The 25746-nt window shown below is 41.5% G+C and overlaps 2 protein-coding genes across 5 annotated transcripts in view; one reads left to right on the plus strand and one right to left on the minus strand.

The window, feature by feature from the left end:
- The window catches only part of LOC129775912 (uncharacterized), a 580006-nt gene that overhangs the window by 552249 nt on the left and 2011 nt on the right, over window positions 1–25746 (plus strand). For all 3 annotated transcript variants that reach the window (XM_055781160.1, XM_055781159.1, XM_055781161.1), the window contains 12 exons: window positions 32–682; window positions 996–1304; window positions 1364–2311; window positions 2367–2690; window positions 2777–4243; window positions 4302–4514; window positions 4752–5147; window positions 16108–17079; window positions 17150–19420; window positions 24181–24609; window positions 24673–25173; window positions 25248–25715. In XM_055781160.1, the coding sequence (XP_055637135.1) occupies window positions 32–682; window positions 996–1304; window positions 1364–2311; window positions 2367–2690; window positions 2777–4243; window positions 4302–4514; window positions 4752–5147; window positions 16108–17079; window positions 17150–19420; window positions 24181–24609; window positions 24673–25173; window positions 25248–25715 (8949 nt within the window). The remainder of the gene's footprint in view (window positions 1–31; window positions 683–995; window positions 1305–1363; window positions 2312–2366; window positions 2691–2776; window positions 4244–4301; window positions 4515–4751; window positions 5148–16107; window positions 17080–17149; window positions 19421–24180; window positions 24610–24672; window positions 25174–25247; window positions 25716–25746) is intronic.
- The window catches only part of LOC129775911 (beta-alanine-activating enzyme), a 286887-nt gene that overhangs the window by 228056 nt on the left and 33085 nt on the right, over window positions 1–25746 (minus strand). The gene's annotated exons all lie outside the window — the stretch shown is intronic.

Consider the following 25746-nt stretch of genomic DNA (forward strand, 5'->3'; position numbering starts at 1 on the left):
ATTTCGCATAACATTATCACATATCTTACAGTTGAACCATCTGTTTCTATAACTCCCATAAACCCATGTCAACCATCTCCTTGTGGGCCTAACGCTGAATGTAGACCTGTCGGAGATTCTCCCTCATGTACATGTCGAGAGAATATGATCGGAGCTCCTCCAAATTGTCGACCTGAATGTGTAAGCAACGCGGAGTGTTCTAGCAATCTTGCATGTATCAGACAGAAATGTCAGGATCCATGTACAAATGCATGTGGATCGAATGCTGAATGCAGAGTAGTTAGTCATACACCGATGTGCATTTGCGCAGTCGGGTTCACAGGTGATCCATTCACTCAGTGTTCCACAATACAACAAGACGTTCTAAGAGAACCCATTTCACCATGTATTCCAAGTCCTTGTGGAGCAAACGCTTTCTGCAGAGAACAAAATGGAGCCGGTTCATGTACATGTAATGAAGATCACTTTGGGAATCCATACGAAGGATGTCGTCCAGAATGCGTCATAAACTCCGATTGTCCTTCGAACAGAGCTTGCGTCAGGAATAAATGTCAAGATCCTTGTCCTGGAACATGTGGACAAAACGCACAATGTCAGGTCGTAAACCACTTACCATCATGTACTTGCATCAGTGGATTTGTAGGAGATCCGTTCAGATACTGTAGTGTTCAAATGGATGAAAGTAAGCAACACCTTCTTTTGCGATTCAATGCTGTGGTGGGTTCAAAAAGCTCAATGCTCGTTTATGATTTGGTTTGATCTACTTCAAAACACGCCTTCAGCTTTCAATGCCTCTCAGTTCTTTATCCTTTCGCTACTGTGAAATTAATGGTAATAATAACTGAAGTATTTTTTACAATATTTGGTTGGAATCTGTAATGTCATTCTGGTATTCTATGTTAATACTTCAGATATATATAACCTGTTTGTCTGGTGATTCACATACAAACCAATAATATAACAAATATTAAATAAGCCATTTTCCTCCCATGTAGTTGAAATCTATGTCAACCCATGTCAGCCAAGTCCTTGTGGACCAAACAGCCAATGTAGGGAGGTTGGTGGCCAAGGTGTTTGTTCCTGCTTACCTACATACATAGGAACTCCTCCTGGATGTCGCCCAGAATGTGTTACGAGCTCTGAATGTTCTTTGGATAAAGCTTGTAACAATCAAAAATGTGGTGATCCTTGCCCAGGAACTTGTGGTATCAACAGCAGGTGTCACGTAAACAATCATAGTCCCATCTGTTCGTGTAAATCTGGATACACCGGTGATCCTTTCACACGCTGTTTCCCTAATCCGCGTAAGACTCTACATCCAATTGATATTTTCCAATTCTCAATAATCTCATTTTACAAATAGCACCATCTACGGACATAGAAATACTGAAACCATCGAATCCTTGCATTCCTTCTTCGTGTGGACCAAATTCTCAGTGCATGAATGTCAATGGAATTGCATCATGCTCATGTCAGATAAATTATAGCGGTGTACCACCAAATTGTAGACCGGAATGTTTAATCAACTCTGAATGTCCAAGCAATCAAGCCTGTATGAACGAGAAATGTAGAGACCCTTGTCCTGGTTCATGCGGAATCAGAGCTGAATGCAATGTTATTAATCATATACCGATTTGTACTTGCCAAGAATCCTACATTGGAGATCCATTCACGAATTGTTATCCAGCGCCACCTCCTCCACAGGATCCTATTATAGAAGACCCTTGTAATCCTTCTCCTTGTGGCGCAAATACACGGTGTATAGATGGTGTTTGTAGTTGTCTACCTGAGTATCAAGGCGATCCGTACCGTGGTTGTCGTCCCGAATGTGTGCTTAACTCCGAATGCTCTCGTGACAAGGCATGTATTCGTAATAAATGTGTGGACCCTTGTCCAGGGACCTGTGGTCAACAGGCTGCGTGTGATGTTATAAATCACATTCCAATGTGTAGCTGTCCAAATGGACTCATAGGGAACGCATTTTTGCAGTGTGAACCACAAAATGCTAAAGCTGAAACCAGCCCGTGTAATCCAACTCCATGCGGTCCCAATAGCCAATGTCGAGCAATCAACGGACAGGCAGTGTGTTCATGCGTATTAGGCTATATAGGTAGCCCACCAACTTGCAGACCCGAATGCTCTGTAAATTCAGATTGTCTTCCGAATATGGCTTGTGTAAATTTCAAATGCAAAGATCCCTGCCCAGGAACGTGTGGATTACAAGCAAGGTGCACTGTTGTGAACCATAACCCAATTTGCAGTTGCCCCTACAGGATGACTGGTGATCCGTTCATAAGATGCTATGCGTATGGTAATGATTTCTGAAGTTAGTTCTGGATTATCATTGATTAATTCCATTCTTACAGTCGAAACCCCAATAGTCCAAAATACCCCCCGTGAACCATGCATTCCTTCTCCATGCGGGCAGAACGCCATATGTGAAAATCGCAATGGAAATCCCTCTTGCTCATGTTTAACTGGCATGATTGGCGCTCCTCCCACTTGTAGACCGGAATGTATAAGCAACAGCGATTGTTCAAATGTGTTGGCATGCATAAACCAAAAATGTCAAGACCCTTGTCCGAACTCGTGCGGATTAAATGCCGATTGTCATGTATCCCTCCATATCGCAAACTGTGTGTGTCCACCGGGTTACACAGGAAATCCGTTTATAAACTGCTTCGTTGAAAGTGAGTGTCGATTGCGTTTGTTTAATTTGCGTGGAATATTTAAGCCACATATTTGCTTATTGTAAACATTGTATTTCTAATTTCAGCTACACCACCTTCGCGCGAGCCAGAATCCAGAGATCCTTGCTACCCATCACCTTGCGGAACTAATGCACGATGCCGTCCAATTGAGGGAGGCTCAGTGTGCGAATGCTTCGAGAATTATTTCGGAAACCCTTACAGCGCCTGTCGACCGGAATGTGTATCCAATTCTGAATGCTCAAGAAACACAGCTTGCATTCAGAATCGCTGCAAAGACCCATGCCCAGGTGTGTGTGGCCATAACGCAGAGTGCAGCGTTATCAATCATACGCCGACATGTACGTGTCCCGATGGAATGGTTGGAAATGCATTCGAACAATGCTTCCGTGAACCAGTTCCAACACCACCAGCAGATCCATGCTATCCATCACCATGTGGTCTTAACACAGTATGTCGTCCCTCGGGTGATAAAGCCATATGTGAATGTCTTCCAGAATTCAAGGGAACACCATTTGGTAGAGGGTGCCATCCTGAATGTACAATCAACTCGGATTGTCCGAGAGATAGAACATGTGTAAACAAGAAATGTGTCGATCCGTGCCCAGGCGTATGCGGATATAGAGCCGTTTGTAATGCCATCAACAATAGCCCCGTATGTTCCTGTCCAAGCAACATGATCGGAGATCCCTTCGTAGAATGTAAGGAAGCCCCTCCCAAAGACCCGTGCAATCCTTCACCTTGTAGAACAAATGGAATTTGTCGCGTGGTTGGAGGTAGAGCTGAATGTCAATACCCCGAATGTGTTATAAATTCTGATTGTAGTTGGAATCGAGCATGCTTTAGTCAGAAGTGCAGCGATCCATGCATTGGAGCATGTGGTGTAAACGCCATTTGTAATGTAGTTAATCATGCCCCAATATGTTCCTGTCCGGAACATCATGTAGGGTCACCGTTTGTGCAGTGCAATCGTCAGATGGAGCCAGTATCACAGCCAGAATGTGTTAGTGACGAACAGTGTACGAATGATAAGGCCTGTATCAATCAGAAATGCATCAATCCATGTGCAGACAATAACGGTTTGTGCAATGTGAACGCTGAGTGTCGTGTACAGTTCCACCGTGCGATTTGTACATGCCGCGAAGGGTTCACTGGTAATGCTCAAATCGCCTGTTACGATATTGGTTGCCGATCCGATTCAGACTGCCCCGCTACGGAAGCTTGTGTGAACAGAAATTGTGCCGATCCGTGCACATACACCCAGTGTGGAAGAAACTCTATTTGCAAAACGGATTACAGCCACAATGCCAGATGTCATTGCCTCGAAGGGTATAGAGGTAATCCGCTGACTGGATGTACACGTCCAGAATGCACTCGAGACGACGAATGTCCTTATCATTTGTCTTGTCAAAATGAGAACTGCGTCGATCCATGCAACTGTGCACCAGGCGCGCAGTGTAGAGTTGATAACCATCGAGCTTCATGCAGATGTCCTCCTGGATATTCGGGTGATGCTAGCTTTGCTTGCGAAAAAGGTAAGCAATGTTTTCGAGTGCGTTTCCTTGACTATACAATACTTCTCTACGTTCACAGTTCCACAACGAGATCCTGCTCAGTGTAAGATAGATGCAGACTGTTCAAGCAAGATGGCCTGTTTCAGTGGAATTTGTAAAAACCCTTGCTATGAAGCTAAACCATGTGCTGAGCATGCAATTTGCACGGTACAGGATACATTACCACTACGAACAATGTTCTGTGTTTGTGACGAAGGATACATAGGTGACGCCGAAAAACGATGCTCGCCAGGTTTGTTGTGTTTCAATGCGCTCCAATGCTACCTTTTTCCGCTTTACCTCATTCTTCAGTCATTAAATAATTATCTCATTTCCAGATATAAACCACTTAACTACATTGCATTGGAATCTTTCATATAATGTATTCTTCCTCAGGCCATTCTTAGCATCTCAATCTGATAACCAACATGCGCTTGCTAACACATTGTGAACTGGATTTTCATCAACACTAATATTCGGTTTCGTTTAGTATCCACCGTCGTACCAGGATGCAGTTCCGACATTGAATGTGCAGCGTCGGAGACCTGTAGGAACCGGGTATGCACCAATCCTTGCACCGAGTTCAACCCTTGTGCCCGTACCGCGGAATGTTTGGCACAGAGCCACAAAGCTATTTGTTCGTGTCCGGTTGGTATGATAGGAGACCCGTTCCACAACTGTTACAGCGAGCAACGGGTGACGGCAGAATGCTTGGCCGACTCCGAATGTCCTAGCAATCGTGCGTGTATTAACCAAAATTGTCAGGATCCTTGCGCTGAGGGCAATCCGTGCGCCGGCAATGCCGAGTGTCGAACGCTGAATCACAGACCACTCTGCACATGCCCTCAAGGATGGGGTGGTGATCCTAAAACTCAGTGTTATAAACGTAAGTATAAATCAATCGAATCGTTTATTATTATATAGAAAAATCCACGTCGAACTAGTTGAAACAGCCATCCCTGTTCTGACCCTCACCGATTTTTGACGCAGGACTTCTTCCTTCATTTCTATACTGGGGTGTAAGTTCAAAGTTTTACACCCGTTACATTGGAAGAACATGATATTGAGTGTTAATACCTCTTCGCCAGCTGAACGAAATAGTATGATCATCAATTGGACAAAATGTCCAAGAGTTATATGCTTGTTGCATACTGACCCGAAAATTTGTTTCAATAGCTTAAAAACAGGCTATTGAAATCACACGAATCTGTATATAAACGGGTGCCCGCTCAGAAATCCACGGAGAATACAAAATGTTTGATTTGGAGAAGAGAATATTTCACCATGTCAAAGAAACCGCATTGTTTGATAAATGCAACAGTGATATATAATGGTGATGATGGACAAATGTAACTTCGACTGTGACGGCAGTAAATGTCTAGGAGAAGAGATACATCCTGCGAATGAGGACACAAATCTCGCGTATTGTTCTTACGAGAACAAGAACCAGTTGCTTCTACAAACCCAAGCAAACCCATCGATCATCGTTTCAGAACCACCAACCTGTTCAAAAGAGTTAAATTTTATTTTCCTGTATCCATTATGGTTCGATACTCATACTCATCCACTCACTCACTTACATGAAGAACGTTCAGCAAATTTCTAAAACATCCATTAATTCATTCATTCATTCATTGAGAATTTATTCAAATGCAACTTCAAACAAGTGATTACCAAGCCAACGGTAGTCCTACGTCCACCTAGCGGTTATATCTCAGATATAACCCACCTCAAGTTTTTTTCCAAATTTTATCCGATGGCAGCTACCCACAATTTTACGTTCCATTATATTATGACCAATTTCGATTGTGGCTAATTTTTATGACTCAGATTTTTATAATAGAGTAAACAGTCTGATCTGAGTTGGTGGATAAAAAGCGCGTGAATGAGTGGTAATGCGAATGTATACAGACATTAGTAGCTAGTAGCCATCATCGCAAAATATTAGGCCCATTTTTTTTGTTAGAGTATATGCATTTTAGGGTGGTCCGAAAAATCTAATTTTCCGCTTTTTTTCCAAAAAGACTATTTTCAACAATTCATAAACTACTATGTCTTTGTTGTTAATTCGTCTTCAAATTTTAAAGAATATATTGCTAGATCATGTAAAGGTAAAACTAAATTTGATCTTCATGCGTTGGGCGACGAACGTGTTGAGAAGTAGTACCGTGGATATCTAATTCCAATGCGTCACTTTCCAATGGGAATATACGATTAACTACACTATTTCGGAACTATTTTCGTTGTTGTTTGGGTTTGTGATATACCAAGATGATAAAGTTTCATCATGAGACACACGGATTGTGTTGTGCAGGTGCAAAGTCAAATCACCATTTGTTTTACTGCCACTTATCAGAATCAACACATTTCCAATGACTTTTTTCATACGGTGCGAAGATTTTTGAACATCCAAGTAGTTTTCAACATTTCTTAGCAACATCACGTCTCCCACCCTACAAAGAAACATTTCCCGAAAAAGTAATGCACAAATTATGCCATGCAGTACCTTTCACATAACGGAAAATGACAATTTGAACCTAATCAGTTGTTCACAATTTGCGATTGAATTGCACTGCCAACTCGCACTAGAGTTGCCACCACTCAGAAATCCACTATATTTCACTTGCGGTGGGATCGATCCTCAGAACGAACAACAGAAATGCTTTACAATGGGATTTGAGAGTATGTTTTCTCGAAAGAAACAGTGTATTTAAATAAAGGGCAAGGCAGTGTATGTCCACACTTCAAAATTGCGGATACTCTTCCATATCCGCACTGGCACGGACACCTCCCGTATTTAAAATATGTGTACCGTTTGGTAACTGAAAGAGAAACATGATTCCTCCAGAGGAACTGAAATTCGAATGTTGACAAAAAAAAATCATTTTTTTCTCGAATGGCGAATGCTTTCGCTAAGCGTTTCACGACTAAACGAGCCGTTATCGGTGACTTTATCAGTGAAAACTTCGCTTGAATGCAGTTCGGCATTGAAATTTGAAAATAATGTGACACCTTCAAAATCACCGTACCGAAACACATCGACCGCAAAAGTCGTCCCGACAACGATTGGCGAACAAAATTGCACTACTATTTTGCAATTTCTTCCCGTTTTCCATGTTATGTATCGAGCTGTGTGTATATGTGTGTGACACCAGCGCTAGGAATGAATGTTGCCTGGTCGTTAGCCGGATAGAGACTTTGATTTCAAATCGCGATTGGCTTTTTATAAGTTTGAATATAATATGTTTGAACCGGGCAGAAATGAACGGATAGATAAGCACGGAACGGGTAGATAAGCACACAAATTGACAGAACAAATGTATGGGAAAATGGGAATAATTCCAATTTTCATCAATTTACACAGGTTAAGGGCTTTGGGGATCGTAATCGCATTTCAAACAAATCTTAGAGAATTTCTGATTCGATTGGTATGTAAATCATTAGGATTCCTTCGTAGCAAAAATAGTTAATCACGTTAACTTCATTCCATAAGAACGTGACCTATTTTTTGATTTCCTACCCTTAATGAATGACATTGTCCTACGTCAAAAACAATTTCGGATAAAACAAAAAACCCATTTTGGGCGGGACGATGTTAGTTGCTAGTTATTTACATTAAAACATAACAAACATGACAAACAAACAAACAATTAAAAACTGTACCTATTCCGTTCCTGAATGTTCTCTAGTAACTAGACCAGCTATACTCAACTTGCGGCTCGACGAGCTCTTCTGATTGGCCCATCTGGTGTTATTGAAACAATAACGAAAAGTTAAAAAATCATTATCAATTTTTTCGACGTAGGCCTGCGTCTTTTAGTAATGTTGCCAAAGTAGAAAACAGGGCGCTTTTTTAATAGAAATAGTAAATGCAACATTCGTTCTACGGACAATGTGAATAGAGGAAATGTTGCAATTTAAGCTCTGCCGTTTTCTATCTATTGAGTATAAACAATTTATTCGCGATTTCACAGCATTTCACTGATCAATCTTGAGATTCATCAGTCATCCAGCGAGGCTTTCAAAATGGGCTCTCTCAAGGCCGAGAGTTTAGCTTAGTTTTCCGAATTGATAGCAGACCGCATTTTTCTTCAATGTTGATGTCACATACAGCTGTTTTTCTCGATACAGAGGCAGAAGTTAAGACAACTATCGCATACGATGGTGTATTTTTTTTTGGTGAAAGCACCACGTCGGTTTTCATATTGTCCGGTAGAGAGTATTTCTGTATTGTTGCACCTCTTAATTTTTGTATCAGTACTGGGGTGTAACTTTAAAATTTCCAAAACGAGAGTGTTACGTTTGGGGTGCAAGGATTTGAACGTTAATACCACTTTGCTGGCGACTTGCACTGTGATCACGCGTATTCTATAGCTTGCAACTCAGAATGCATTCAAGGCGTGTTATTTGGCATAGAAATCTCAACTAAGTACTAATAAAAATGACGCAAGTAATACTACGTTGAGACGGTGAAGTTCCTCTAGGAACGTTAGTGCCATTGAAGAAGAAAAAAAACCACTTTGCTGGCTGAACGAAGTGGTATGAAAATCTTTTCATTCGAAAGATAAAAGATGTGTGAGTGATGTTTGTGCCTTATTCATCCAAAACTTTTCTCATAGCTTCAAAAAGCATAATAATTTGAATAATAAAATGGATCAATGTATTATTATAAGCATTGGCTATCCCTAGTCACCAGTGATGCTATATAAAATAAAATGATACACTCGCGCGCGAGTTTCATGTCTGAGGATACAGTCATCACTCACCAAAGAGAAACCATGAATATATAAAAAGCCAGTGTGCCTAGTTGGGAGAAATCTTGGTGCGAGTGAGTCACACTCTCTTATACTTTCTTTACTCTTGGGTGCTCAAGTATGCGAAAACCTGTGTCCAGGCCTGAAGTGCGCTAATTCGATCTCTGCCACACTGAGGAGTACACTGAAGAGTGCAATCTCATTCATCATATAATCCACACGCATGTTTCTCCTCGGTGCACTTTTTTCAGCGAACCACAGCGCTAAGTTAATTGAAAGCCACTTCTGTTTCTACCTGTGCGCATCCACCAGAACGCAAAAACAAAAACTCATCACAGTGTACTTATCCGTTGCGATGTAGAATGTTTGTGCGCTCTATTTACACACTCTACCACGACCGAGTGTCGAGTGAAAAAAAAACTGATCTACCATGATCTTGCGCTCGCACATATCTAGAACCATGGTGATTATAGACCAAAGAGGAGCGCTCTCGTTGAGGATGACGGAGTAGGTAGGTGCATTTATGTTTCGGATCGCTACACAGAGGATATAGGAATTTACTGACTCCGTGACGAAAGGAGCAAGGAGAATGAATCCAGTCAATTTTGAATAGGGGTAGCGGGGGCAAAGTGCTCACCTGCTTGTTTGGTAGTATAACTATTGACTGTAAATGCCGTATTGATAGTAACCTTATGTTTGAAGAATTTAATGACTTTTGAGTCACCCTGTACTTCAGTAGAGCTGTCGCATGTCAAAATATAAATAAAACAGAAATTACTCCCTCGATAGCTATTGGGCCGTAGTTCTGTGCGCATAGTATCTAAGGAATTTCTCGTGAAATTTAGTTTATTCAATCTGATATTTTGGACAAATCATCAGTTTGGACGACTGTTCACATATTCTAGGAGAGGTGAACAGATATTTTGTTTCATTTCAGCGATTAATTAGCATAGAAATTACTTTGATGTTTGGGGGCAAAGTGGTCTTAGGTGAATATCGACTTACAATGTTCTGTTTACTAAAGCTTATATACAGCATCACATTGTGCTCTTGAAGAGGATCCATTTGTGGCTTTGACCCTGAATAAATATGCCACTCCAAGCAAAAATAATGTTCGGTTTTTCACCTTTTTTTTGTAATGATGAACAACTTCCAGAACAACTTTTTTTAAACATTTAAAAAAAATCGAATAAAAATAAAGCGTAGAATCTACCACTACTATGGTTATTTCTTGACATTTTCCACATTCCCCAAGAAATAAAAGATGAGAAAATATTAGAGAAAGCAGAGTTTATAACCCCAATTCATTTTTATCAAGAAATTCTGCTGTTTCTAATAACTAATCAACAGATCATTGATCATAAAATAATGTAAATTTATGATATGTTTGATTATATGCAGTTCTAAGCAAACTCAACAGTCCATCTTTTTGAAGAACATGTCGGTTGTTGATAAGTTTATAGCAGGTAAATTCAAATTTGCAGTAGCGTTGGCAGCTACTAACCTTTACCCACTCCTCAACTATGTTGGCATCAATTGTAGCGTTGCCTGAACGGTCTTGGCTTTCTTTCATGCAATTAAAACACGACCAATCCTGTTAGCGTGCAACTCTCGTCTATTTTATTTTTCCGAAATTAATTCTACAAGCTAATTTTTCTCCCTTCAAATTTCTGGGGAGGCGCTTGGAGTTACCCTGCTATATATGCCGATAAATAATTATGCGCCGAATGATACATGCCTGCTCGTTAGGCTTGTAACGTTTTCGGATTTCGGATTTGAAAAAACATGCACTAGTTGATGTCTGACACAAGAATGTATTTCTCTTACCAACTAACTTACGAGCTAGGTTCACATGACCGTATGTTTTCTTTACCTGTGTACATTTGGGTGTCTTATTTTTGCCTGTAGACCCGCCGATAGAACATTTCATGTTTGATATCATAATGAGTGTATCGAAAAGTAGTCCTAAACTTTTAAACATCAAAATAAAACTGAAAACGTTCAGAAAGTGTTTACAGAAGTGAATTTTATTGAAGAATATTAAGTTTACTAAGCAATGAAGTGAAAAAATCAAGCTAATTTCTAAAAAAATGATCGAACCTTAGATTTAACTCCACTTATCAAATTCTGCACTGTAGTCAACGGCATGTTCAGATGCCATAATCGGCCAGAATAGAGGAGGAACCTCGTGCATTCTATAAAGTGGAAGCAATCTCTTCTTCAAGCATTCTTCCACATAAGTTTGAGCATGTATAGTCCCTTTGGTGAAAAAAGTTGACGATCGCATGCCACACGTGTAAATGGCTTGCCGAACGAGCACTTTTGACATAGGACTCTACGAAAAATGTAACGATTCATTAAGAGTTTTCAAACGCATATTAGGTAAAACCGTTATTGGGAGGCGATCTGGCGTAGTGGTAACATCCATGCCTCTCACGCTAAAGGTCACGAGTTCAATTCTCACTCCCGATATTCTTCCAAAAATGGAAGTAAAAGTGACGAACCAGCCAAATTGAGTTGAAAATCACAAAAAAAAATAAAATCGTTATTGCGACATATGTTGTGTTATATATCATTAGACAGGAAATTTATCCAGCACTTTTGTTTTGCTATTTGCTTAAAACATGAACAGTGAATATAGTAAAAAAAAAAAAGATAACAATTTGACGATTAGAATGGGTAGGGTAAATGATCTTGGTTTGTCCGATTTAGGGTGTTTTTACGCAACTAAAGTCTTGTCCAGTTAGAATCCGTACGGAAGAAATCATTTATATCTCGGAGATAGAATGACATACAAAAAAGAGTGATCAACCAAAAGAAAGATATATTCTTGCACTTTTACAAAAAAATGTCCTTAAAATTATTTTTCTTCATTTCTGATGAAACTTCTCACTTTTCTGGTGATTCCTCCCATCAAACGTTGCACAGCGGCAGTGTCGACCTCTGTGGCCAGTTTTTTCCAGAATCTGGTCATCCCTGCAGCGTCCCGAGCCATTTTTCCGGTCTTCTTTAGCTTCCGCTTCATAATCGCCCAATATTTTTCAATTGGGCGGAATTGGGGGCAGTTTGGTGGGTTGAACTCCTTCTCGATAAAATCCACCCCGTTGTCGCGGTACCACTGGAGAACCTCCCGGCTATAGTGGCAACTCGCTAAGTCAGGCCAAAACTTAACGGGACCATTGTGTGCCTTTATGAAAGGCAACACACGCTCCTTCAGGCACTCTTCCTTGTACAATTTCGAATCCATGGTCTTTGTAGTGATGAAAACCGGCGTCTTCGCACCACAGGTGCATATACCCTGCCAGATCATCATCTTCTTGGCAAATTTGTCCATGAACATGAACTTGAATTTGGCGGGGACATCGCCTCGTGCCGTGGAAAGATAAAATTTTTGTCCCGGAAGTTGGCCGAAGTCCATTTTTACATAAGTTTCGTCATCCTGGAGCAGGCATCCATGGTACTTCGTTAGTACCTGATAATACAACTTACGAGCGCGAGTTTTCGTCACTAGACTCTGCTTCATCGTCCTATTTGGTTGCTTGATTGCTTTGTAGGAATGAAGTCCAGCTCGGTGAATGATTCGTCGAACGGTACTACGAGCGCACCGTATTTCTGAGCGATATCATGTTCGGACAGTCCAGGGTTTGCTCTGACGGTTCTCAACACCTTCCAATTCAGCTGACGATCGTAGGTTCCGCTTCGACGCTTCTTTTGAACCGCCCGGTCCACGCTGTTCCGCTCGCGGAATCGTCTGAGCACATCACATACGGTAGTTTTAGCGATATCCAACTGTTTCGCGATCTTCGCACCCGACCACGTTGGATTGTCAACGTGGGTGTGCAAGATTAATTTTCTTCTTCTGTCTTCCATGTGGAATAACTCCGGACTTACGGCACGAAAAAATTTGAAACTTTTACCACCAGAAGAGGAAACATTTGTAAACAAACCGCTGTAAAAACTTTCTTGCAGCGGCCACTGACTGTGCCGCTGTAAAATGTGCAACGCGTACGGATTCTAACTGGACAAGACTTTAGTAAATGCAAATCGATTTTTCTTCATGAAAATCACATATAATCGATACGAGTTTGGGTTTGTTGAAAAGCCCTAAGTCTGTAGTTGCTAGTACTACCATAAGGTGTTGAAATTATTCAAATTTTTATGATTTTTAATGATTTTCCTCAAAGAGGAATTATGATCGTGGTTTGACCACCTCTGATCAAGGTTTGTCCAAAAAATTGTCATGGCTTGTCCGGCTTTAAAAATCACCATTTTTGAATGAAAACATTCGAATTCACAAGTAGATGTTGCATTTATTATTGCTTGAGTTTACTGCCATCATATTGATCCATTCATAATTTAGGCTTTCTTCAGAATATTGCCTTTTCTTGGGCATTTTAAAAGTGTTCACCTCAACACAATCAATACAGAAAAACCATACTTCTGCTATGCACGAAGCACACCAGAAACAGACATAAACAAACTGCAGCGCGCCAAGCGGTTGCCATAGAAATCATGTGGACAAAACAACATTATTGAATTGGACAACTCATGATCAGAATTGAGTTCATCAAAATGCGTTAATTTAATGGTTTAGCTATGTAAATCTGATACAAATGATGTGCAAGGATCATGTTTACAATATTTATAAGTGTTATAATCAAGAAAAAGTCTGAATACGTGCGAAATAATCATCTGGTGATCAATTAAAAATAGCTCGAATGAGGGGCGCATTGACACCAATAGATGGTGTATTTTTTAATTCTTTAAAACATGTGATTCCGTAAAAATATACCATAAAACTACTGTAAATCATGAAAAATATAATTTTATTCATATGTTTTGAAACATTCGAATACCTGATTTGACAAAGGTGTGCTGAATTAGAGCATTCAAAAAAGTGGACAAACCATGATCATATTTTCGACTGGACAAACCAAAATCATTTACCTCATGTATTCTTTCGATTGCATCAACCACTCGCTTTCCTCCCCGACGCAACGGCAATCTTTTGCCTAAATTCGGGCGTTAGCTCACAATATGTGTTCATGCGTAGAATTAATTATTCTCCGTTTACCGTTAAAAGGCATTTATCAGTTATCGTATTGTATGGTGCCCAATTAATTCACGTGTTATAGTGTCTATTTACTAACAATTTGTATAATTGTGGTCCAAGATGTCATAATATCAAACATGTTGTTTAGTTATGCAAAAAAATGCAAATAATGAATTTAACTGGCTGCTGATTTAGAAGATCGATCGGGTACACTCAGGCATATCAGATTATTGAATAGTAGCGATCTCGATACTATGCTCCCCATATAAGTCTTCCTAAGAAACCCGCTTCACTTCCTAGAATGCACATACCCATTCTCCTTCATTTTTCCTATACCTAAGCAGAACATAGCACCCAATGGGATCAATTCACTGCAGCACTATTTTAATCTATGATATATTCCTGTAGTCATAGATTTATTTGACTTAGGCTTATATTTATGTAGATCTTCACTTTTTAGACTTATTTTTAGAAAAGACTCTTTGTCTTCTTCTGCATAATTGAATAAACCATAAAAAAGGTAGTAAAAGCTTTAATGGTATTTTTGAACGGAATGTGGTTCCGGATTCTACCACGTTATCTCATCTAACCCGTTAAATGATACAAGTTCATACAGGAAACGGTTTTTTTCAGGGATTCCATTTGATGTATCAAAAGAGTAAAAAATACAGATTCTGAACAATAACATGACGTCAACTTTTTGACGATTTTTTTTCCATCGCAACAGTCGTTTCCGCTAATGATACACTCTCTCCAATCGATTTAGTATAAAACTGAGGTCCCGGCAGTGTTCTGGAATCCTTTTTGACGTTTGTTTCGTCATCCATGAGAATGCGTTGGTTGGGCTTGTTCAAAATACGCTCATATAGCTTTCGAACTCGTGTTTTAGCGCGATCTTGCTGCGTTTTTTCGTTTAACACTTTCTGGGCAAACTTTAAATTTGTTTACTATTTTATGGTATGTAACACCCTTTTCGGTGCACCAATTGTGTAGAATTTTCTTTAGTTTCCAAATGAATTCGCGACCTTCGAAAACAACTTTATGACCGCGACTACTTGTATTTCGATTTTTGACATGTAAACAAAGCGTGTTCTAATTAAACGACAGAAAAAAGCTCGCCCGTTTTTGTGTAATAACGTGTTAAATGTTTAAGACTACTTTTCGATACACTCCTTATTAAAGGGGGCACCTTAAGCCTTCGAATGACGGGTATCAGAGCGATATTTTTTTAATATGGTTATTCCACACCATGGGGCGTAAGACCTTTCGGACCCGGGCTAACAATAAAGGAGGAAATAGCGCGGGAATGTTGAAGTGCATTCATCGTTTTCATCGCGAATGATAAGAGCGGTCGTAATCGACAAAAGAAGTCGAAATTTTTGAAATGATTCTAGTTTGGCACATCTTAACAGTTTATTTATTTATTGTCAATTTATTAACAGGCTGTGAAAGCCCCAATGATATAACTTAAATCTAAACATGAATATGGTACACTACATAAAGTCATCACATAGAAAAATTATCACATACTAAAACTAACACTAAAACTAAAATTATAAGGCAAATTAAGCTGGTTGAGAGAAAAAAGAACTAAATCTACGGCGAAGAAACGATGGCAAAATTGCATGAATTGGGCTTCGAATTGCTTCCGCATCCACCGTATTCTCCAGATCTGGCCCCTAGCGACTATTTTCTGTTCACAGACCTGAAGAGAATGCTCGCTGGCAAGAAATTTAAGACCGATGATGAAGTGATTACCGAAACTGAGGCCTATTTAAAAAAAAACTGCAAGAATGCTATAAAAATGGTATCGAAATGTTGCAAGATCGCTATAATCGCTGTATCGCCCTCGAAGGCAATTATGTCGAATAATAAAATAGAATTTTGCAAAAAAAATTGTTTTATTGTGTTACCTTATAAACTTTTCAGCCGAATTGTTGTCAGCATCGGCAGCGGTCTGGTAATTTGGCGTGGAATTTTCTCTCTATATCATGTTAAATATTCTTTGACAATTTGCTAACCTGTTGTTCTTTTTCTAGCGGAATGTCAGCACGACAACGATTGCCCGTACGACAAGGCATGTTACAACGAGAAATGTTTGAATCCATGCACTTACGGTGCGGTACAGTGCGGTCGGGGAGCCGAATGTTCACCACAAGGTCATCGAGCAAACTGTTTCTGCCCAGCGGGTACCCAAGGAAATCCATTCATTTCCTGTATTACCGGACTTTGCCAGTACAACGAGGATTGTGCGGACCACGAAGCCTGCGATAGATTGAATCGAATTTGTCGCCCTGTTTGTGACGATCAGTCGTGTGCTGACAAGGCGACTTGCATGGGCCGGAATCATCAGCCGACATGCGAGTGTTTGCCAGGCACTAAAGGTAATCCGTACATAGAATGTGCTCGTGGAGAACCAGAACCGGCCTGCAGAGTTGATGGCGATTGTCCGTCTCAGCAAGCCTGCATCAACAGCAACTGTGCAAATCCATGTACGGCGATCAGCCCTTGCTCTCGGCAACAAACATGTACTGTTGTTGATACTCTGCCGCTACGGACCATGATTTGCGCGTGTCCAAGCGATATGCTGGTCGACGTGAATGGACAGTGCAAGCCAATTATGACAGACGAATGCCACGCGAACAACGATTGTCCCGATTCGGACATCTGTATAAGAGGACGATGCATGTTGGCTTGTCGGGCTGAGCCATGTGGTGTGAACGCGCAGTGTATGTCCAAACAGCATCGTGCTCATTGCTCGTGTGCACCTGAATATGTTGGAAATGCACACATTGAGTGTGCACCGGAAGGAAGAATACCCGTTCCGAGGGAATGCGATATCGATGCTGACTGCCCACTGGACCGAGCATGCCTGAATGATAAATGCATCAATCCCTGCACGCAAGATGTTTGCGGACGGGGAGCTATTTGTCACGTACAGCAACATAACGCGGTATGTAAGTGTCCGGCTGGACATACCATGGATTCCGGCAGCAACAGTTGTATACCACGTAAGTATCAGTTACAGTAGTTGTTTTTCATGAATATCTCCTATCACATCGATGTTACTTTCTCCTACAGCTGCAGCCGATCTACCAAAGTGCCGTTCGAACTCGGAATGTACCTCTAGCGAAACATGTGTCAACGAGATCTGTGCAAACCCATGCAACTGTGGTGAGAACGCTAACTGTTACGTGAAAGATCACTACCCGGTGTGTAGCTGCAAGCCAGGATATTCCGGCAATGCACAGTTCGGCTGCGTCAAACTAGGCTGTCAATCAAACAGCGAATGTGCCAACGATAAGCAATGTTACAATGGAGAATGCTTGAATCCCTGTGCTTTGGAGAATCCTTGCGCCTTGAACGCCGAATGCTACGGTGATAAACATCAAGTTGCATGTCGTTGTCTGCCAGGCTTAGAAGGAAACCCGTTCGTGAAATGTCGCCGAGTGGAATGTCATTTCGATGGGGAGTGTCCAGATAACCGTGCTTGCATCCAGGAACAATGTGTTGACCCGTGCAACACGGTAGCAATTTGCGCACAAAATGCCATATGCTTTACGCGTAATCACGCTGCTCACTGCAAGTGCCCTGATCATCTACCCGATGGTAATCCATTCTCATTCTGCGAGCGTCATATCGAATACGACAAACCAGAGTGCACCGTCGATTCTGAATGCCCAAGTCGTCTTGCATGTATCAATAACAAGTGTGTGGATCCATGTAGAGAACTTCAACCTTGTGCTAGATCGGCCACGTGCACAGTGCAGGATTCGATCCCAGTAAGAACTATGGTCTGCGAGTGTCCAGAACTACACGTACCGGATACGAACGGGGAGTGTAAACGGCTCGTACTTCACACTTCACCAGAATGTACACGTGACTCGCAGTGTTCAGAGAAAGAAGCTTGTATCAATAACCAGTGTAAGAGCCCCTGCAATTGTGGCGAACATGCTACTTGTGCGGTGAAAAACCACAGAGGAGTATGCTCTTGCGAGAATGGTTTTGAGGGCAATCCAAATGTCGCATGTAGAACGATTGGTTGTCGGGTGGACTCGGAGTGTGAATCAGGCAAGGCGTGTGTCAATGGAAACTGTGTCAATCCGTGTCTGGACAACGATCCATGTGGAATCAATGCCGAATGTCACGCAGTATCCAATCGTGCAGAGTGCAGATGTCTGAGTGGATATCGTGGTAATCCGATGATCCAATGCATGGCCGTCGAATGTCGCAGCAACAATGACTGTCCAAACGATAAACAGTGCCGAAACTCACAATGTGTCGATCCATGCGTGTATGACAGTTCTTGTTCACCTAGAGCTGAATGTAGAGCGCAAAACCATCTGGCGACCTGCAGATGTCCACCGGGACTAGCGGGTAATCCGTACGTCGACTGTCGACCAGAAATCGTTCCCGAATGCTTATACGATACCGACTGTCCTTCACATCTTGCCTGTATTGAGGATAAGTGCGTTGAACCATGCAGCGTGTTGGTGCCGTGCAACTTGCCAGCAAAATGCGAAGCGATTCCCTCATCGCCAGTCAGAACCATGATTTGTATATGTCCCGATGGGTACGTGAGCAGTGGAAGTGGCACATGTAAACCTGTGGTGAAATCCGGATGTATTGCCGATTCGGATTGCTCGAGCGATACCGCATGTATAAACAGTATATGCAGGAACCCATGTAACTGTGGACCGAATGCTGAGTGCAGAATAAAGGATCACAAACCGGTGTGCTCTTGCAAGCAAGGATTCGATGGCAACCCAGAGATTGAATGCGTTAAAATTGAATGCCGCGTAGACGACGATTGTTCAGGCCAGCATTCCTGTATCAACCGCCAATGCGTTGCGGTCTGCTCTATCGATTCGTGCGGAAAACAGGCCGAATGTTACGCTCAGAATCACCGGGCTGTCTGTGAGTGCCTGCCAGGATATGAGGGCGACCCGCGGGTAAACTGTAAACTTCTCGGCTGCCAGGCTGACTCCGATTGTCCGCTGGACAAAGCCTGTATCAACGGCAAGTGTCGTGACCCCTGCGATAGTCAAGCCATTTGCGCACAACATGAAATCTGCCAAGTCTATCAACATCGTCCAGCGTGTGCCTGCTCGCCACCGTTCGAGTCGGACCCAATAAGGGGCTGTGTCCTGCAGGATGATCGCTGTAGAACCGATGGAGAGTGTCCGTCACAGCTTGCATGCATTCAAAACGATTGCGTCAACCCTTGCAACGAGACCAAACCTTGCGGCGTGAATTCGATGTGCAAGGTACTGGACACGTTGCCGGTTCGCACGATGATATGCGAGTGTTTGCCAGGATACCAGGGGAATGCAGCGATCCAATGTGATAAAAGTAAGTATTCTCTATTAACTTTTTTTTATTTGATTTGTTTCCTAGAAATCAAGCCATTCGTACATACGTTCAATACATTACACTGTTGCTTTCAAATTCAGATTATCAGTTATCGCAGTAAAATCCAGGTTTCTCGCGACTAGATGAAATAGTGCTTCTTTAGAATATTTGTCTCAGCACTTGATTTTAATTTTAGTTTCTTCGTGTTCTTTCAGCTCGTTCTCAATATAAACAACAATTGTCTCATGGACTCTTATTTCAAATAGCCTTTATCAGAGAATGAGCTGTATTAAAATAGGAGAAAACATGATCTATCCAAGTTCTACTGCTTTTTGTGATTCTAGTGAATTCCAGAACAGTCTGTTTTTAATTGTAAAATACGATAGATGCTTCAATTGCTTTCAGTGTTTGCCGATTGATCTTCTTCTTCTTGGATGGCATTAACGTTCCAGTTGAACTTTTGCCTTCTCAACGTAGCACTATTTGCGTCATTTTTATTAGTAGTACTTGGTTGAGACACGCCTGAATGAAATCTGGAGTGACAAGCTCTAGAATATGCGTGACCACAGTACAAGTCGGAAGAATTTTCTTTGACGAAAAATCCCCCGGCCAGAACGTATGCAGGCTTCGAAAATAATGTGCGATGTTTGGTACAGCTCGGATATGCAATCAACAGTCTTCGTTCCTCTCTTTGTTTGATAATTTAGTGTAACACAAGATTACTGGCATTCATACAAGTATCTGAATGATCCACTCATGTTTGGTTATATGTTCGTGAGAGGTTACTTGCATGACACATTGTGTATCATTCGATATTGATCGATATTCAAACACTGATTGCTTGGAATTCTGCACATTGAGCCAATCAATATTGAAATCACGAGCAATTACATTTAATTTGCTACAATCAATGAAACTCTCCCACCGGTTTTCTACGATTTCTAAGATTTTTCTTTTATTTCTGGTCAAAAATGTATGATATAAAATTCCAAAATTTCCCATCTGCATACCCCTTTCAACTGAAAACATTTTAACTTTGCAAAATCACTCGGAAACGAAAAAACACCACTCTGATATTCGGATATGTTATGTAAAAAAAACCTCAACTCCCAAGAAAAAATATAAAAAATATGGCGACCTTAGTTCCGAAACCATGTAAGCTATGAAAAACAATTACAATCAATAATTATAATAATTATGAAGCTAGCTCATTGGCTTTAATTAAAAAAAAATTAATTTAAATTCGGTACAGTAGTTCCAAAGTTATGAATTATTGAAAAAGGTCATTCTTGGGAAAAAGGGGGAGAAGTTGATTTTTCGGACCACCATAAAATGGAGATAGCCAACCTGATGAATCAAATAAAAAATACGGGTCTAATATTTTACGATTAGGAATAAAACTACCAATTTTCATGGAAATCTGACAACCATTATATCGGTTTGGCATGGAATTCAATTTTGTGCTTGACCCATTCACACCACCACTCAGTGTAAATAAGAGATTATTTCGAAAATATTGAAATTCGAATGGAGAAAAAATTTTTGATGTTCAAAACCTGTAATAACTCATCTGGCAAGACTTTAAAGAATAACTAGTACTGCCTTGCTTTTATAATGACTTCCACTGTTTTCATGATCACTAAACTATAAGCCTTGCTATCAGCTGCATACCCAACAATCGTTAATTTCGTCGCTTATGGCTCAAACTACGCTTTGTGAGGACTTTCAAACGTAAATATTGCAGCCAAAAATCTTCAAATGTTTCATGTCTGGCTTTTTTCTGAGTCAACGTGCCATCTTCCCTTCAAGGCACTTTAGTTGAATTCCACAACTCATTGTCTGCATGCCGGACACCAGATTGTTCCATTCAATCTCTCCAAATATAACCGATGTTCTATGGCCATTGGCCAATCTACGGTGTCACAGATGTTGGCAATGTTAATCGTCGATCCCCAACCAACGAACTTTCGATGATTCTTTGAAATTATTCAGCAGGTACAATCCAGCAGCTACTCGACTACCCATCGCAATTCACCGTTGAATAGCAAACTGCATCATTACGTATCAAACACTGCACGAACTCCTTTATAGGCAAGCTTCTTCACTGATACGAAATTTCCCCTCTAGTTCTGGACTGTAGGTCACGTCAGTCAAATTTATCTTTACTTCTTCATCATTGCCACCGAGACACTAAATAACGCAATCTCCGATACCGGCGGTACGAATCAGTTTTCCACCAGCAGTCGAATTAACCAGCCGCACAGAACGATCCGAACGTAGCAAATTTTCGTTATCGTTTGTAAGGTGGGACGCTGCACCTGAGTCTATCGCTCATGAATTCGAGATATCACTTTCGCTCCGAACCATGAACGAAAATGACATTTCCCTGTCCTGTTTTCGACAATAAAATATAACCCATTAGTAAGTTTTTGGCATATTAATTTCATTTAACTTTAATACCATAACCGTATGCTCGCACCTTACGCTTAACTCCAACTCCATATACTGATTCTTCTGTACGGAAACCCACTTTTTTCATGCCTTCCTCAGATTTGACCTCCTGGGAATGCTTCCGTAGTTCATAATATACCAGTATTTTTTATGGACCTTAGTTCCGGTGCGTTGCGGGGAGCTCTTGTCTGGGTACTGGGTACGAAAATGATCCCGTTTTTTATCCCATTTGTTTATTTTTTTAGGCTCATTAGCATTTTAGCTACAACAGAGCCGGGTTTTTATCGTGTATATGTTACATGTTTATGGTTTTTATTAATTGTAAATTACACAGTAGAAACCATTAAGGCGTAAGAGTATTCTTTTTGTTCTTCCAATGTTCAGCATACGGGATATGATCATTGTTGGGTTATTAATAGCACAACAGTCCGATGTTTCTCGCAGAGCAGAGCAGTTGTATGGATGAATCGATATTCACTCGACCATGGATCGATCTCCATCGCTGATGATAGTTGCGTGGACGTAGTTATTCTATAACTACACGAATATGGTCAATCGAGGTTCCTGAGTTTTGAACTCACAACCGATCGCTTAGTAAGCGAACGCGAGGCAATGTGACTACGAAGACGCCCTAAAAATAACCCCGTCGTAGAGACTGATTGCTTCAACAGAGGGAGCAGACGATTCTGTAGAAAGTCCTTAAGGTAGATCTGCCCATTTACAGTCCCGGTAGAACCGAACGGTGCGCTTCTTTTGTCACATGAGCAGATCGCTTGCCAAATCATGTATTTCTTGGCAAACTTTGAAAGTTTATGCTTCGTTACTTCCTCCGGAACATCAAACTTGTGCTGGGCGGTGAAGAGCAGTAACCTCGGAAGCTGCTGGAAGTCAGCCTTGAGTAAGTCTCATCATCCATGATGAGACAATCAGGCTTCATCAGAATCTAGGTGTACAGTTTCCGGGCCCGTTACTTTTACACTGTATTTTGCCATTCGTCACGATTTGGAGCCTTCTGCACTTTGTACGTATGCAGTTCCTCCCGGTCCTTGGCTCTTTATACGGAAGACTTGAACATTTTCAACTTTTCGGCCACATCCCTGACCGATGCATTGGGAATCCTAATAGAACATCCACTCTGACCGCATTTCTCCTTCGGTTCGATGCTCAGAGTTTCGTAATAACTTTTAACCACACGACTCACCGTTGACTGTGCGATTCCGAGTTGTTTTCCGATGTCCAGATGAGAGAGATGACGATTTCCCAGCTAGCGCAAAATCTATTCGCGACGTTGCTTTTCGAAAATTTCGAAAAACTAACAGCGATAAATACAGTGTAAACAATACACTCTAAACTACTTCTACCCAAAATTTTAAGAGAAAATATCCAATGGGTAATTACCTACATCGTTTTTTCCGTGATGCAATTTGATTTTTTTTTTATCCAAAATATATATTTTTATTAAGGCTCATATGGCGTCAGCCTAACGGGGCCGGGAGTTCAATATTTCGACAATGTTTGCTTACAACTATGTTAGTAATATGTAACCGATTACTCGCGGTTGGCTCGAGGTTAGTATTACAAGTGTTCTCATAATTGGTATGTTGCAGTCTTCGATGCTCTGTACATGTGCCCGACACGGGATACCTCCTATTGGGATGCAGCTGACCATTAATCAGCAACGCCCCCTTAGTATGTACCCCATATCTAGCGTGGTACGTCTGCAATTTGATGTAGGACACACTTTAATTTTCATATCTCTTCTTCATCTGAAGTAACTGCTGACTCGCTGCGCGAAAAGCGATGGAACTTTCATAACCGGAAGAGGACTACTTTATGAACAAACCGCCATCATTTTGTGTAGTGATCGCAGGGTCAGTACCGAATATTTAACCCGTACGGTTTCTAAACGCATCATGCCGGGGGTCCGGGTTCGATTCCCGTCCTGGCCAAGGGATTTTTTAGCGAAGAAAATTCTTTCGGCTTGCACTGTGGTCACGCGTGTTCTAGAGCTTGCAACTCCAGAGTACATTCAAGTACATTCGGCATAAAAATCTCAACCAAGTACTACTTATAAAAATGACGCAAGTAATGCTACGTTGAGAAGGCAAAAGTTCCATCTGAACGTTAGTGCCATCCAAAAAGAAGAAGAAGAAGGTTTCTAAACGCAACTCTAGTACTACCACAATCGAAACTTGTTTGATTATGCTAAGAAATTTTATAAATAAATACTAGAAACACGAATATCTTTACTATATATCTATAGAATTTCGAATATACATTTTTCTCACTGCAACGTTATTCTCTTCCAGTGGCACTCTGTCCGACAGATCGAGGATTTGTCCGGAATGCGAACGGCGAGTGCGTCTGCCCACCCGGATACGGTCTCACACACTACGAGGATTGTCAAATTTGTCGCGTGGAGGACGGAATGAAGGTAGACGAAACTGGACGGTGCGTGTGTGCGTTGGAGCGGGGAATGGTAATCGACGAGCGTGGTCGCTGTATTTGTCCAGTGGACTACGGCTATCGCCTAACCGAACGGGGCGATTGCATCCGAACTGCCTTACCCGAGTGCACCCACAACGATGACTGTCCAGATGGGAAATATTGCGATCAGATCTGTAAAGATCCATGTCAAACGAAGATTTGCGGAAAGAACGCCCTCTGTAATGCAACCAATCATCAAGCCGTTTGCCAGTGTATCGCAGGATACACGGGCGATCCGGAGGATCATTGCAGTAAGTTTGTAGTGAAATTGCTGTTGAAGGTGTAGTGTACTCAAATTATCATTTCTCACTTAGACGGCTTCAGAACTGACTTCCCACAACCGGAGATGCAGGTAACCTGTCAAGCCGATGGCGTACAAGTAGTGATCGATCTGATGGAATCCAACTTCAACGGTGTACTCTACGTGAAAGGCCACAGCAAGGATGAAGGGTGTCGACGCGTTGTGAGTCTCGGGGGAGATGCATCCCAGCGTACACAGATTTTCAAGGTTCACTTTGGTAGTTGCGGCTTGATTCACGTCAACGGTATTGCCAGTTTCGTTCTGGTAATACAAAAACATCCGAAATTAGTTACTTACAAAGCACAGGCCTATCACATCAAATGCGTCTATCAAACGGGCGAACAAAATGTGACACTAGGATTCAACGTTCAAATGCTGACAACGGCTGGTACAATCGCCAATACAGGTCCACCGCCAACGTGTGCCATGCGTATTGTTGCCTACAACGGAGAAGAAATAAATTCAGCCGAAATTGGAGATAATTTACGGCTGCAAGTTGAAGTACAGCCAGCAAGTAAGTTTTCGGAATCCCGGAAAAGGGATATAAAATTGACTGACTCACGAATATCTCCAACGATCTATTTTCAGCTATCTACGGTGGATTCGCTCGTAGCTGTGTCGCTAAAACAATGGAAGATAGTGTTGAAAATGAATACATTGTGACGGATGAAAATGGTTGCGCGACCGAGCCGAGCATTTTCGGTGACTGGGAATACAATCCCGAAAGCAATAGTCTCCTTGCGAGCTTCAATGCCTTCAAGTTCCCTTCGAGTGACAACATACGATTCCAGTGCAACATCCGAGTATGCTTCGGCCGCTGTCAACCGGTGAACTGCCATGGTGCAAATGCGTTCGGAAAGCGCAGAAGACGAGCGATTACCGATATGAACGAAATAGAACTTATGCTCAACAGAACACGGCGTGCCACCAGCACGGCGCTTGCGTCCGACGATCTGCTAGGTATCGAGGGAACACTGCGGGAAGAAATAACAATCCAATCGAATGCAATTTTGACATTGGAGAGAAGGGAGGAAAGATCTTACGATTCAGATAACAGTAAGATGGAGTTATATCACATACATCTCGA

The sequence above is a fragment of the Toxorhynchites rutilus genome, chromosome 3 (assembly GCF_029784135.1).
Source record: "Toxorhynchites rutilus septentrionalis strain SRP chromosome 3, ASM2978413v1, whole genome shotgun sequence".
Lineage (NCBI taxonomy): Eukaryota > Metazoa > Arthropoda > Insecta > Diptera > Culicidae > Toxorhynchites > Toxorhynchites rutilus.